The 13118-nt window shown below is 45.8% G+C and overlaps 1 protein-coding gene across 6 annotated transcripts in view; it reads right to left on the bottom strand.

Moving 5' to 3' along the window:
* Positions 1–13118, bottom strand: part of CDK6 (cyclin dependent kinase 6) — a 237500-nt gene that overhangs the window by 107843 nt on the left and 116539 nt on the right. For all 6 annotated transcript variants that reach the window (XM_089316160.1, XM_051853341.3, XM_089316161.1 and 3 more), the window contains exon 4: positions 12666–12833. In XM_089316160.1, the coding sequence (XP_089172286.1) occupies positions 12666–12833 (168 nt within the window). The remainder of the gene's footprint in view (positions 1–12665; positions 12834–13118) is intronic.

Here is a 13118-nt window from a genome sequence, read left to right as displayed (position 1 = left end):
CGAAGCTAGGAGCTTCCTCTGGGTCTCTCACATGGCTGAAGGGGCCCAAGCACTTGGGCCATCTTCTACTGCTTTCCCAGGCCCACAGATGAAATGCGGATTGGAAGTGGAGCATCTGGGACTCGAACTGTTGTCCAAATGGGATGCTGACACTACAGGTGGCGGCTTTACCCATACCCACTATGCCATAGTGCCGGTCTCTAAAGATGTATTATTTATATAATATACATCACATACATGTTAATTAAATTAATATCCCTTAAAAAGTAATTCATTTAACAAAATTTTTCTTCCTGCCTTTTAAAAACCATCCTTAGAGGAGTGACCATTTGGCCTAGTGGCTAAGGCTCTTGCATCCTACACTAAAGTACCTAGGTTTGATCTGATCCTCTGGCCTATCATTGGTTTTCCACCCCACGGCCATTCCCAATCCCTTTCCTGGCTGGCCTAACTTGATTTCCTTTGGGGGATAATAAACTCACAGCCTTACTGTCTGTGGATAGGGGGACCCAGATTTGGGCTATGAAATCCAAGTGGAAGTCTGAAGAGAGCTTCTGGGAAAGAGTATCTTCCCTGATCAAAGAGGCAATGAAACTGCCTTTTCACCCACCGCTTAGAACACTGCTCTATGAGGATGTGGTGCCTGATGCATCAGCCAAGGCCGCTGAGCACGGAAGAATGGGACTTCCCCAGTACCTGGTTATGGGGGCCAGTGACATCACTGGGCAATTGCACCAACTGCAAGGTAGAATTATCCATTTCCAGACTATAAAATTTCCAATATTCAAGATATCCCCCCCCCCCCGCCCCAAGATGTATTTCTTTGAAAGGGAGAATGAGAGAGAGAGAGAGAGGAGGAAGAGAGGGAGGGAGAGAGAGAGAGGGAGAGGGAGATCTTTCATCTGTTGGTTCACTCCCCAGATGCCTGCAACAGCTGGGGCTGAGTCAGACTGCAGCAGGAACAGGCACTCCACTCCATCCAGCTCCCATGCAGGTGACTGGGGCCATCATCTGTTGCCTCCCAGGTAGAAGGAAGCTGCATCAGAGGTGGAAGCAGGATTCAATCTTGGGCAATGGTGGTCTAACGGTCTATGCCGCAACACCTGCTACATGCAGTTTTCTTAAAATTATTTTGTTTTTAGAACACAAGATTTGGTTTCTACCATGACTCCATTAAAAGCGATCCCCGGGAGCAGGCATCTGGTACCGTGGTCAAGACTCCACTTGGGATGGGTGCGCCCATACTGAAGTGCCTGGGTTTGAATTTTGGCTCTGTTTCTGATTCTAACTTCCTGTTAATGCACACCCTGTGAGTTAGCCCCTGGTGGTTTAAGTGTCTGGGTCCCTGTCACCCATGTGTGAGATCAGGATTGAGTTCCCAGCTCCCAGCTTTGTCCTGGCTGATGCGGGCATTTGGAGAGTAAACCAGCAAATGGAAGAAGTTTATCCATCCACCTCTCTCTGCCTTTCAAATAAAATGAGACTAAATAAAAATTTAAAAACAAGACTGATCCATCTGTTTGAATTAATATTGATAAATCAGTGATTTAATATTAAAATGGTTGTGATGAGAACTACTGTCATTGAGATCTTGTGTGAGATCTATCACAATACCCAACTAACCAAACTGTCACGTACATGGTAAAAGCAGTGCAACTGTGTTTTTTGCAGAATATAATCTAAACACAAATAAGAGTAATGGAAGTGACTAAAAACATGAGTTTGAGTCCTAGTGCTGAAGCTAACGTGGATGCAGATGCACACTGCAATGGCACCTTTTAGGGAAGTCGACTGTAAGAGGAAGGCACTGCACCCCAACCTGGCCTCCGCCCACCTTATTTCATCACACACACACAATCCACAAATACTGACTGAGCAAGGACCCTGGGCCTGTTTGTTGGGGCGCTAAGGTATTTTACAACGTCCATCTTTGGAAAATCAAAGAAGCCAAATATAAATGGGAACACCACCCTGTGATAGGCTATTTACAAGTGCCTGGAAGAGGAAGTGCCCAATTGTATCCTGGCGAGTCAGGTAAACTTCAGAGAGGAGGTGGCACTTGCCCTTGCGTTCTGCAGAGAGCGTTCATGCATCAGGTTGTGCAAGGCAAAGGTAACCCAGCAAGGTGAGCCACTGTCTAGCGGCACAGTCCACGGCAGGTGGTTTCAGCACAGCAGGAAGGGCAAGAGGAAGAGGAATGGACGGCAAGACCACGCATCGGGTGGGAAAGCAGGGATGGCGAGGAAGATAAGGCGAGGCTGCTGCCTTCCTGAGCCGCAGCCCTGTGGGTGATGAATGGAGAGTGGCTGGCAATTCAGATTCCTCCTTTGGGTGCCCATGCCTGCCGATTTCCCATGGCGGTCCAGGCCGCGGAGCTCCCTTCTAAGGCCAGTCCTGTCTTTCCAGGAAAACGAAAACTTGCTCTCCTGGCTAACTGCAGCCCTGCTCTTTCATCCACTACTGGGGAAAAATGAGATAGGAGGAGCCAGGCAGAAGAAATGTTCATGAATATATGCAAAGATCATCATCTAAGGAATTTGCCTCACATTCTTGACAGTCACTTTTTCTAGCTGCATTTTTCTAATCTGCCTTTTTTCTAAACTAGTAAAAGCTAGTTTTCTGGAACTAGGTTACAGACAGACTTTGGCCCATTTAACAAGGTCAGACTGTTTATTCTTGACGGAATTCTTTCCCACTGTAAAAAGGTACTTTTAAATGCCACATTCCAAAACCAGTGCCAGTGAGCCACTGAAGCATATTTTCCCACAAGAACTGATACCATGTGCGGGCCCTACCTCGCTGAAATTGCCCAGCGTTACATAAGGTGCTGAGAGTATTTAACGACACCGTGAAACCCATCGACTCAAGTAGACCAGCCAAGTGTTCAGAAAGCACTTCCATACATTTCAAAGCTTTGCAAACCACTAAGATGCCATTTTTCAAAACAAATATGAGAAAGGGGAAAGGAAAGTTTAATGTTAGAAATTAAAAAAAAAGAAAAGAATTTAAGGCAGCAGAAGAAAAGTTATCTCATAATTTTATATTCATATCCAAACCTAGAAGTCGACGAGCTTTTCTCCTTTATTTTGGGGTTTTTATGGTTGAGCTGTTAAATTTACAGCCCCAGTTTTAGATTCTGCCAGGCTTCAAAATAAATATATGAGCAGTGCTAAAGTAAATTCTCCTACGCTTTCCCCTGCTTTCTTTTGGATGTTTCCCTGAGACCTGAAGGTAGATTATTCCTCCACAGCCAACTGTAAAATTTAACATTCAAGTTTATGAGGGATTTAAAAATCATCAGGATCCTTACAGACGCGGGGTACAGCAATGTCGCTCAGTCTGTGTTGAACTCTGGAGAACAGGAAAGCAGAACGCGGGAGCACTCGGTAGAAGGCTTCAGCAGCCTGGAGAGCATCACTCAGAGGCAAAAACGGAACACCAGCAACAATCATCGGTAAAATGTGGCAGAAAAGCCTGCGTTACAACGCTTAAGCTAAACTTCTGGAGAGATCAGTAGAGACGTGCAGAAACACCAAGTGCGGTCAAGGACCCACGTGGCCTGTACACAATGATGAAAGCAGTAACAATGAAGACATTGTCAACCCTTCCCTCGGATATCACGGTTCCTTGAACTGGCCTAAGAGACCTTCATTTGCTAAACAGAAACATCTCGTACAGAAAATGGAAGTACACAAGTTGGAAGAAGGTTAGGAATGGCTGCCCAGGACGATACTCAAAGTATGAATATTGCTCTCCCGGAGCTCGAGTTGTTATCAGAGCACGACACAGTCAACTGGGAAGAGGGGCTGAAGTTGCATCTAACACACACACACACACACAAAATATTTCGATGCTTATCACTGATGCAATGATACGAGCAGTACCATGGAAAACTCAGAGCTGGACATTCACTCACTGCTTCATCTGTGAAAGCGGGGAATTAAGTCCCCACAGGGGAGCTATTTGATGGTGTTAGATATGGAGTGCACAAGACGCTTCCGCACAAGGGAGGGGGGTTCTGGCTGGAAGCAGTGACAGGAGGATGGAAAGGCAGGTTGGGGCTATACGATAGAAACTTTGTACATCATGCTACGGAGTCTGGAATTCATTCTTCAGGCATGGAAAGAACCATTCATTCATTCATCCATTCAACATATAAACCATGTGTTGTTTATCAAGTGCCTACTCCGTGCTAGGAAGACACAGTGGGAAACACTAAGATAGATTGAGGTGTGCGTTGCGAGAATACAAAGGGACAGGCCCAATGTCACAGAATTTCAAATACACATCTGGACGTAAGAGCTCACACAGTGACATTATAAAAGCCCAAGCAAGGCCGGCGCCGGAGCTCACTAGGCTAATCCTCCGCCTTGCAGCACCGGCACACCGGGTTCTAGTCCTGGTCGGGGCGCCGGATTCTGTCCCGGTTGCCCCTCTTCCAGGCCAGCTCTCTGCTGTGGCCAGGGAGTGCAGTGGAGGATGGCCCAGGTGCTTGGGCCCTGCACCCCATGGGAGACCAGGAAAAGCACCTGGCTCCTGGCTCCTGCCATCGGATCAGCGCGGTGTGCCACCCGCAGCGGCCATTGGAGGGTGAACCAATGGCAAAGGAAGACCTTTCTCTCTGTCTCTCTCTCTCACTGTCCACTCTGCCTGTCAAAAAAAAAAAAAAAAAAAAAAAAAAAAAAAAAAAAAAGCCCAAGCAAAATGAGGATACTGCCACCTTCCCTTTCCTTACAAGCAAGCAGTGGTATCTATGAGACACAAGAAGTTCATTCATCCAAAAACTCGTTACAGAAATGTTTTACATTCAATTCCAAGGACTGTGTCTCAGCATCCTTTGAGTATGAACACAGTACGGCGCTTGACTTCAGCCAGTTCAGGAGATGGAGCGAGACCATCAACCAGAGTTCTTCAGGTTCGCCCCTCACCCAGCTCAGAAGGCACATCTTGCAAGAATGTTAAAAGAGGCAACAGCATTTTTCTACCTTCAGGATCTTAGAGAAACCCTTTGCTTGCAAATCTCTCCAAAGCAACCTGAAGACAATGTTTGGTTTTCTATACTGAAACATAAACTCAGGCTCCTGAGATTTGAACGGCGTCATACAGTAGAAAAAACTGCATGACAAGCAGACCCTGTTTATCTCATACCATGCTAGGCCACTCTGGCTGACTAGACGGAGGGGGAAAGCAAGGAACATCTAGTCCTTTCTCTTAGCACAACATCCTCTAGGCAGCAGCACTGCAGTTAAACTGTTTTCTTCCAGGACTGATTCACAACAGTGACCACTTACAGAGGATCTAGGATGAGGTGGGTCGAATGAATGACTATCTTTCATAGACAGGGAGAGCAGCCATTTGATTGACTTTGCAAACATGCATGGTCCAATGAGACCCTCAGACGCGTGCACACACGCCCGCAGCAGCCTCCTGCACGGTGGGAACATGCTTGCTCTCTACTGGGGAGGAACCCTCATGGCAGTCATCTGTGTTCACCTTCACCCATCAGATGGCGACTCAAAGCGCAGCAGCGGATCGGGACGGGTTTCCTGCTGGCTGTGGCCCCCGTGTTTTCTCCGTACGCAGTCCCGGGAATCCTAAAGAAAACGCGTCCTGTTTCCAGCTCTGTGCACTGCCCCCATTGTGTTCCACTTCCCTCACTGGTGAAAGTGAAAACGAAACCGGCACAAACACTCCATTGTTAGCTGTGAAATATGGACTGGCAACTGGAAGTTTTCACGAAACAGACCTGGCTGTGTCACGGCAGGCGGCGGGGCGGGGAACTGGGACAGGGTCTTTCTTGCTTCAGAGGTGCATCCCGCACTCTCGCCAAGGTGCTGAGGTGACAGGGCTCCGGGTTTTTTCCATTATGCTCATGCCGTGCCCTGGGCTTGATTTATTCAGCATGCACTGGCAGCGTCTGGAGGCTTCTGTGGGAGCGGCTGGGCTGCCCAAGCCTCCACACAGGCCCTGCCAGGTCTCCATAGTAAATACAGCATGCGTGGCGAGGGAGCAGCATAAACAGTGCATCTTCTGTGTCAAAGGTGACCTTCTTCCCTGATCTCTGGTCCTGCCTCACTCAGTCACTTGACGGTGCCAACCAGGGACGAGACAACGAGCACAGACTGCACGAGGCATGCATCCAGGGGGCTTGTGTCCCGGGGTTCCAAGAGGAGGGTACTGGGGAGCATGGTGGGCATCCCGCGCCCTGGCATGGGTAAGCAGGGATGGCTTCCCGGATCCCAGCCTAGGTGGGTTCCTTAGCCACATGGCCTTACGGTTCCATATACCGTTTCTTCGTTGCATAGCTCTCTGTTTCTAACTACACATTTCTGTGTGTTACTGATTCAGATCCATCTCCCCATTTTGCTTGTAAGTTCTTTGAGAGCAAGGACCTTGTGTCTTTCTATCCGCATTATCTCTCAGGTTCACCGACAGTGCCTGGCACATAGAAAGTCACTGGCAACTGCTGACTGATGACTTTCTATGAGCTATAACTCCTTCTCATTTATTTTCTACTCTCGACTTATCAAAAAGTTTCTGAATTCACAGGGGTCCTTTAGTGGTAATTAACTTCTACCAACACTGAGGTTAGAGGAAGGAATCACCTATTGTTGGGAGTATAAGAAGGGGCTGTATGGGCTGGTCCTGTGGCACAGTGGGTTAGGCTGCCATGTGGGTGCCAGCTGAAGTCCCAGCTGCTCTACTTCTGATCCAGTTCTCTGATAATGTGCCTGGGAAAGTAGTGGAGGATGGCCCAAGTTCTTGGGTCTCTGTAGCCATGCGTGAGACCCAGATGAAGTTCCTGGCTTTGGCCTGGCCCAGCACTGGCCGTTAAGGCCATTTGAGGAGTGCACCCAGGGATGGAAGATGCCGCTCTCTCATTCCCTCTCTCCCCGTCCCTCCCTGTCTCTGTAACTCTGACTTTCAAAATAAAGTAAAAATAAAGAAGAATAGAATGTAAGCAATCCAATTTTTCTAATACTTGTGGTATTAAATAAATTAGGAACCCTAAATAAAGCAATTTTGGGAATCTTAGTAGCATTAAAAAAAAAACCCCAGAAGGATTTTTGCATGTTGTAGAGCTGCTTAACAGTTTCCCAACATTTTCCCCCCAAAGAAACCTTGTATTTAAGGAGTATAAATTTCATAAGTATAACTTCAAGAATATAGTGATTCTTCTCACCATACCCACCCTCCCACTCCTACTCTCACTCCCCCCTCCCCTTTCCCATTCCCAGTTCCTTCTCCATTAAGATTCATTTTCAATTAACTTTAAACACAGATGACCAACTCTATACTAAGTAAAGATTTCAACAATTTGCACACACACACACACACACACACACAGTTTGAGAACAAGTTTTACAGTTAATTTTCATAATATAACTAACTGAGGACAGAAGTCCCGCATGGGAAGTAAGTGCACAGTGACTCCTGTTGTTAATTTAACAATTAACACTCTTATGTATGACGTCAGTGACCACCAGAGGCTCTTTTTTTTTTGGACAGGCAGAGTGGACAGTGAGAGAGAGAGAGACAGAGAGAAAGCCACCAGAGGCTCTTGACATGAGCTGCCAAAGCTATGCTGAATTCAGTCTCCATCAGTATTTAGACAAGGCCATAAGCAAAGTGGAAGTTCTCTCCTCCCTTCAGAGAAAAGTACCTCCTTCTTTGATGGCCACTTCTTTCCACTGAGTTTCCTCACATTTAATACTCACTTGTTGTCTTTTGGTGATCTTTAGAGAGGAAAGATGTTTTCAGAACACATGTACCATATTTGACAAGGAAGGATGACTTGGAAAAAAGACCTATGGAGAGCAGGAATGTTATCCATTTTTACTTTATTAAATCACTCATAAGATAGGAAAACATTTCCACTGTTCCGCTATGGTACAAAGTGGAATTTTTCTCCACGTATGTGTTAGGCACAGACATTTGATGGAAAAATGCTCATTTAATGATTGGTATTAAGTGTCTGTATAAAGGTCCTAAAAATACAGTGTGGGACTGCTCAGTGAAGAGGTGAAGTTGGTTTAAGGCAGGCCAATCCTGGACTTCATCCCAGGAGGTGAGGTTCCTGAGGCCAAGGAAGGAATGACCTCATGTTAGGGAGCAGACTTCTATCCATGGGTGGCCTCCTGGTGACCATCCTGGGGGGCAACTGCCCCTAATTGCTCAGGGGTTGGCAATCACATCTAGGTATGAAAACGTTTACTGCTGGCATTGTCCTGGGTGGCCTTCAAAGTAGTCTCATGTTCAGTGAGCTTTAGTAAGATTTAAAATATATCCTAACATGTGGACACTTTAACATTTGTGGAATGTCTGGATACCCTTTGGGAATCCAAGAATTCTCTGAGATGCTGGAGAGAAAAGAGGTAAGGTGAGAGTGGGTGAGAGCCAGAATGTAAACATTAGGGTTTTCCAGGGCATTTGCAATCTATTTAGCAAATTCAGACTTCAATCTGGTCACAGCTGCCTGCCTGAGTCTGTTTCCCACTTTCAAAATGAGATGGTCGATTAAGAGTTCCTAAAACACCAATTCCAGTGGCGGCGACAGCGTCCCCCTGCATCTGCACGTTTTGCATGAAACACGGAGAAGCTCCCTCACTGAGCTGCTGGGCACAGAGCCTCACCACCAGCAGGGCCCTCCCCGGGGCTGCTGGCGACCTCCCGGGCTCAGCTCTGAGATCCTCACTGGGAGACCTGGATCTCCGGTTCCTTTATCTTGACAGACAAAAGTGAGTTGCACCTCACACATTTCACATGGGAAGTACTTAGAAATGTTGACTTTAGAATGACTTTAAATATAATCATAGCCTTCACAGTCCTTCTGTTGCATACGTGTGTATTCCTGAATCACTTGCCACAGAGATTATATAACCACATGAGTCATGACTCCTACATATCACTTATGAACAATGCGGAGAAACTCCCTGTAACCTATTTGCTTCGGTTTTCCACAAATGTTAACAGTAGTTCAAGAAGGCCATGGAAGCTGGCTTTTCATGGTTTCAGAGGAACTTTCCTGATACAAGTAACTCATCTCAGGTGCTAGGTATAATGACTCCCCTCCTCCCACACACAATTCCAGCTCCTTCTTGAACCACAAGTGGCCTCACACAACACTTAGGGACATTCCAGTCTGCGTGTCCAAGCTCTGCCTACTTGCCTGTAGGGGCTGAGGGTGTCACCCGCTACTAGGAGGAAGGATGAACCCATGCAGTTCCCAGCTGGTTAGAGAATTCCAACATCTGGAGAGTGGCACGAGGTGAGTGTGTGGGTTTCAGGAGGCATACTTCCATGACCCCTGATTCTGTACTCCCTGAATGTGGACAGGGAGGGAACAGGGTCCATGTAGGATGAGATCCAGGCCCGGGGCCCCTCTTGGCTATATTTAAGGCATATGTTGTCATCAACTATATCTTAACTGTACATCCTTTAAAGAAATCAATATAAACAACCCTTAGTCCGGATGAGTGCACGAACACACAGGATTGTACAATGAGAAGCAACAACTCCAACCCTGTAAAAATACCTGGCAGTCACACTAGAGGCAGACAGTAAGGTTACTCATCTAAAAGGCACTTAACCCTTTAGATCAGCTCCCAGTTTCAGATGGGGACAAACTAGCCATTTGGGCCTATGATACATACTACCTACAAGATCAACTATAGTCCAGATTTAAAAGGATTGTTTAAAATTAAGTTCCACCCAGGGGCTAATATACCAAATACATTCCATTTATGAGAAAGGTAATAGAAACTTTTTTTATCAAAAAATACAAAATAATAAAGATCAGAGTCTCAAGGGTAATACTCTAAGGCACCTGGGAAGCTCACTTATCTGGAATGGCAAATTTCTCAATTGATTCAGAAATGATACATTCTCTTCAGCTTAATACTGATGGGTAGCTACACCGAAACACATCAAAGGAGAGCAGTGAACATATAAAATCTCTCCTTCCTTAGTTTTACCATGATGTAACTGCTTATATCTACACACCAGCACTTGTCAGCTTACTCACTGAAAAGTATTTCCCAGGTGTCTATCGCTATGCTGAGCAAGACACAGCTTGTGCCTTCAAGGAACTTAAAACCTGAGAAGTAAAACCTCACACACCAGTTAAAAACCAGACAGAAAGTGGTCTTATGAAGGACACTGATAGGACGTTACTTTAGGAACTCTGAGGGAGGAAGGTGGGATTCATTTCTGCAGAGGCAAGCAGAAGGGGGCACTTGAGCCAGGCTTTGAAAGACAGGCGACATATTATCATTTCTTACGGCTGCACAATGTCAGTTTTGAATCAGTTAACTTGTAATTCCTTTAACATTCCATAAACTAAGTTGACTCTGAGTTCCTGTATGACACAACCCACTAAAAAATATGTGTGTATTTCCAGGAAGTGGAGTGCACTCTTTTTCTCTTTTAAGAAATGCTAAAAATACATACCAGTTCAGTCTGAAAAACTGAGATTCCAAGTTTTTATGTCACCATGTGTATACTGTATTAAACAGATTTTTTCTTTAGGTGGAAAAATGTAAAACAGTGAGAAAAGTTTTTAAATGTAGTTCCCTATTTGAAATGTACTTTATGAAACTGATTAAATTCCAACTACCACGCTTTCAAAGTGAAGTGTGAGTTTGCTCTGGTGTCTTCCAGCTGCTAATGTCTTTTACTTATGTCACCCCAGGAAACAGAGCACACAGTACAAACCAGACATTGAAAAATCATGTATTCCTGGTTGCTTTCCCCTTTACTCTTTGAAATAATTTGTCTTTGAAGAAATTTTCCTCCTATTTGAACACATCCACTTCCGGCAAGAATGGAATGTTCACTGATGTTACACCCGAGCTGGGCCATCCATCTTCACATTGAAGGAGTAAAAGAAATCAAAACAAAAAAACCAAGGAGGTTTCCTGTTTTTATTCATGGTTACTAGTGCCCATTTGGGGGATTTAAGTAATGCGTCCTGCTCAGTCACAGCTCATCTTTCCCTCCAATCGTGTACCCAAGGAGACCACGGTTCCTTTTCATCTGCTCCCCTGATGACCGCCTGGATCACACAGCCTATTCAAGCTTGTCCCCAGGGCCCCAAAACAACACAAGCGACAATTTCCTAGGGAAGCCCAAAGCCTACCTCACCCTTCCCACTGGGGAAATGCACGGACTCAGCCCTTTCTGGTGTGATTATGTAAGAACACAAGGGCTTGTTCGACCCTCCCAGAGCTCAGACCTTGCTTTTTAACACCAACTTACGCCCAGTCTTCCCTGAAGTCCTGGGGGATACTGGGCAAAATAAAAACAAGCAGGATTTATTTTCAACATGGCAACATATTACCAGTACTCCTCTAGAAATTCTGATGGCCTGGGGATGGTATAGACTGCTGGGAAAGAAAGTGGCTTACACGGTCAGCTGTAGCATTCATACACTGACTGGGGAACCACATGGCAGAACACTTCTGTAACTTTGGTTTCTGTTTTTTTCCTAAGGCAATTAATTTATCTGTCTCAGACATTTTCTAATGTCTCCCCTGGATTGCTATCACTTGAGTGAAGGGTTACCAGAATTTGGGGAGACAATCTTTTTTTGTGCGCAACCTATGTGCTAAATGCCAGTGGCAGCCACCCCATCCCCCAAGTCACTGTGATGACCATAGAGACCTTTTCCTCAACAAGGGCCCCCATCTGAGGCAGTGCTCCCTCAGATTTGAGGACCACTTCAACGCCAGAGCTGGCTTCTATGGGTTCTTTCTCTTCACGCCTAATTTAACATCTTCCAGGGCTACGTTTCTGTAGCTGTCATCACATCAAAGGGATTTTTTGCATCAACCTCCTACCTGAAAAAAGGGACCCAGCCTGGCAAAGGGACCTTCTTTGGCTCTTTGGAGCCATGCATGCGTGCACCACACGTAGAACAGGTCTTTCGCCAAGAAGGGTTATTCACACCTGTTTCTAGGTTGCTTTTTTGATAGTTTGGGTGCAGCACAGCATAAAAATTCATCTCAGAAACAATAAACTATAAGGAGAAACAGAAGCTTACTGAAGTCAACAGCTATTATGAGACAAAGAACAGGATATCATAACTATCATTCTTTGCCAAAACTGGGCCCTTGGCCCTGTTTCTGTTCTGTCTTGGAAGAAAGCTTCACCCAGCAGGGTGGTGCTATGTGTTTAGGGGGTCATCCAAGTTCACCGTAAATTTAAGTTTTCCTTCATGGTTGGCATCAAAGCTTCAGAGCAAGGCTGTAACACATCTGTGTAGGCCCTTGAGCAGGTTCTTGCACCAGGATCCCACAGACAGGTTCATGCTCCTGGTGTTCCCCCTGCCCTGCCCTTGAGCCATGCGTTCCTCAGGCATTACAGACACTGTTCTGAAAACAGTGGTTATGGCAAAAAGCATTTGGAAACTTGTAACCGATTCCTTTCTAGTGGCTAAGATGCAACAGCTATTTCTGCAATGGGGCCTGTCCACAAGCTCAGTCCGGATGTGTCTGTAGCTGGAAGCTGAATGCCTTCTTCCCACTCACTGCTATATAAAAAAGTGCAAAGACATTCTGTTCACCAACCAGCCAACCACGGGCAATAACATTAGGGGCACAGGAGGGGAGCTGCTTGTCACTCAAAGGGAAACGTGAGTTTAAGGAAAGGATGGCGTGCTCACTCACCACTGAAGTAAGAGCCATCTGAAAACTGTAGATGCGCGCAAGGCCGAAGTCAGCCAGTTTTATTTGTCCACTGCTGGTCACCAGAATGTTCTGTGGTTTTAGATCACGATGCACTACTCGGTGAGAATGAAGAAAGTCCAGACCTCGCAGGAGCTGAAACATCATATCCTAGAGGAAAACCAAATGAGAAGATGAATGTTCGAGTTGGAAATCTAGCCTGTGCCATATCTGACATTGAATTCTCAGCACCTTGCTGAGTGCTGGGCATACAGTAGGCAGTCGGTAAATATTAGCAAATGAATCTGTCTCCCTCCCCACCTCTCCCCTCTTCCAGTCTCAAGAACACTACAAAAAACTTAGCTCTTGACCTACATTTTATTAATGAATGGACAATTAAGAATAGTTCTAGATAGCAGAGGAAACATTCTGGAAGGACCCATGCTAACTCGGTGT

Source organism: Oryctolagus cuniculus, chromosome 16 (genome assembly GCF_051225735.1).
Source record: "Oryctolagus cuniculus isolate XC-2025 breed Fujian yellow rabbit chromosome 16, ASM5122573v1, whole genome shotgun sequence".
NCBI lineage: Eukaryota > Metazoa > Chordata > Mammalia > Lagomorpha > Leporidae > Oryctolagus > Oryctolagus cuniculus.
Note: the sequence above shows the minus strand (reverse complement) of the source record. Positions and strands in the feature narration are given on the sequence as shown.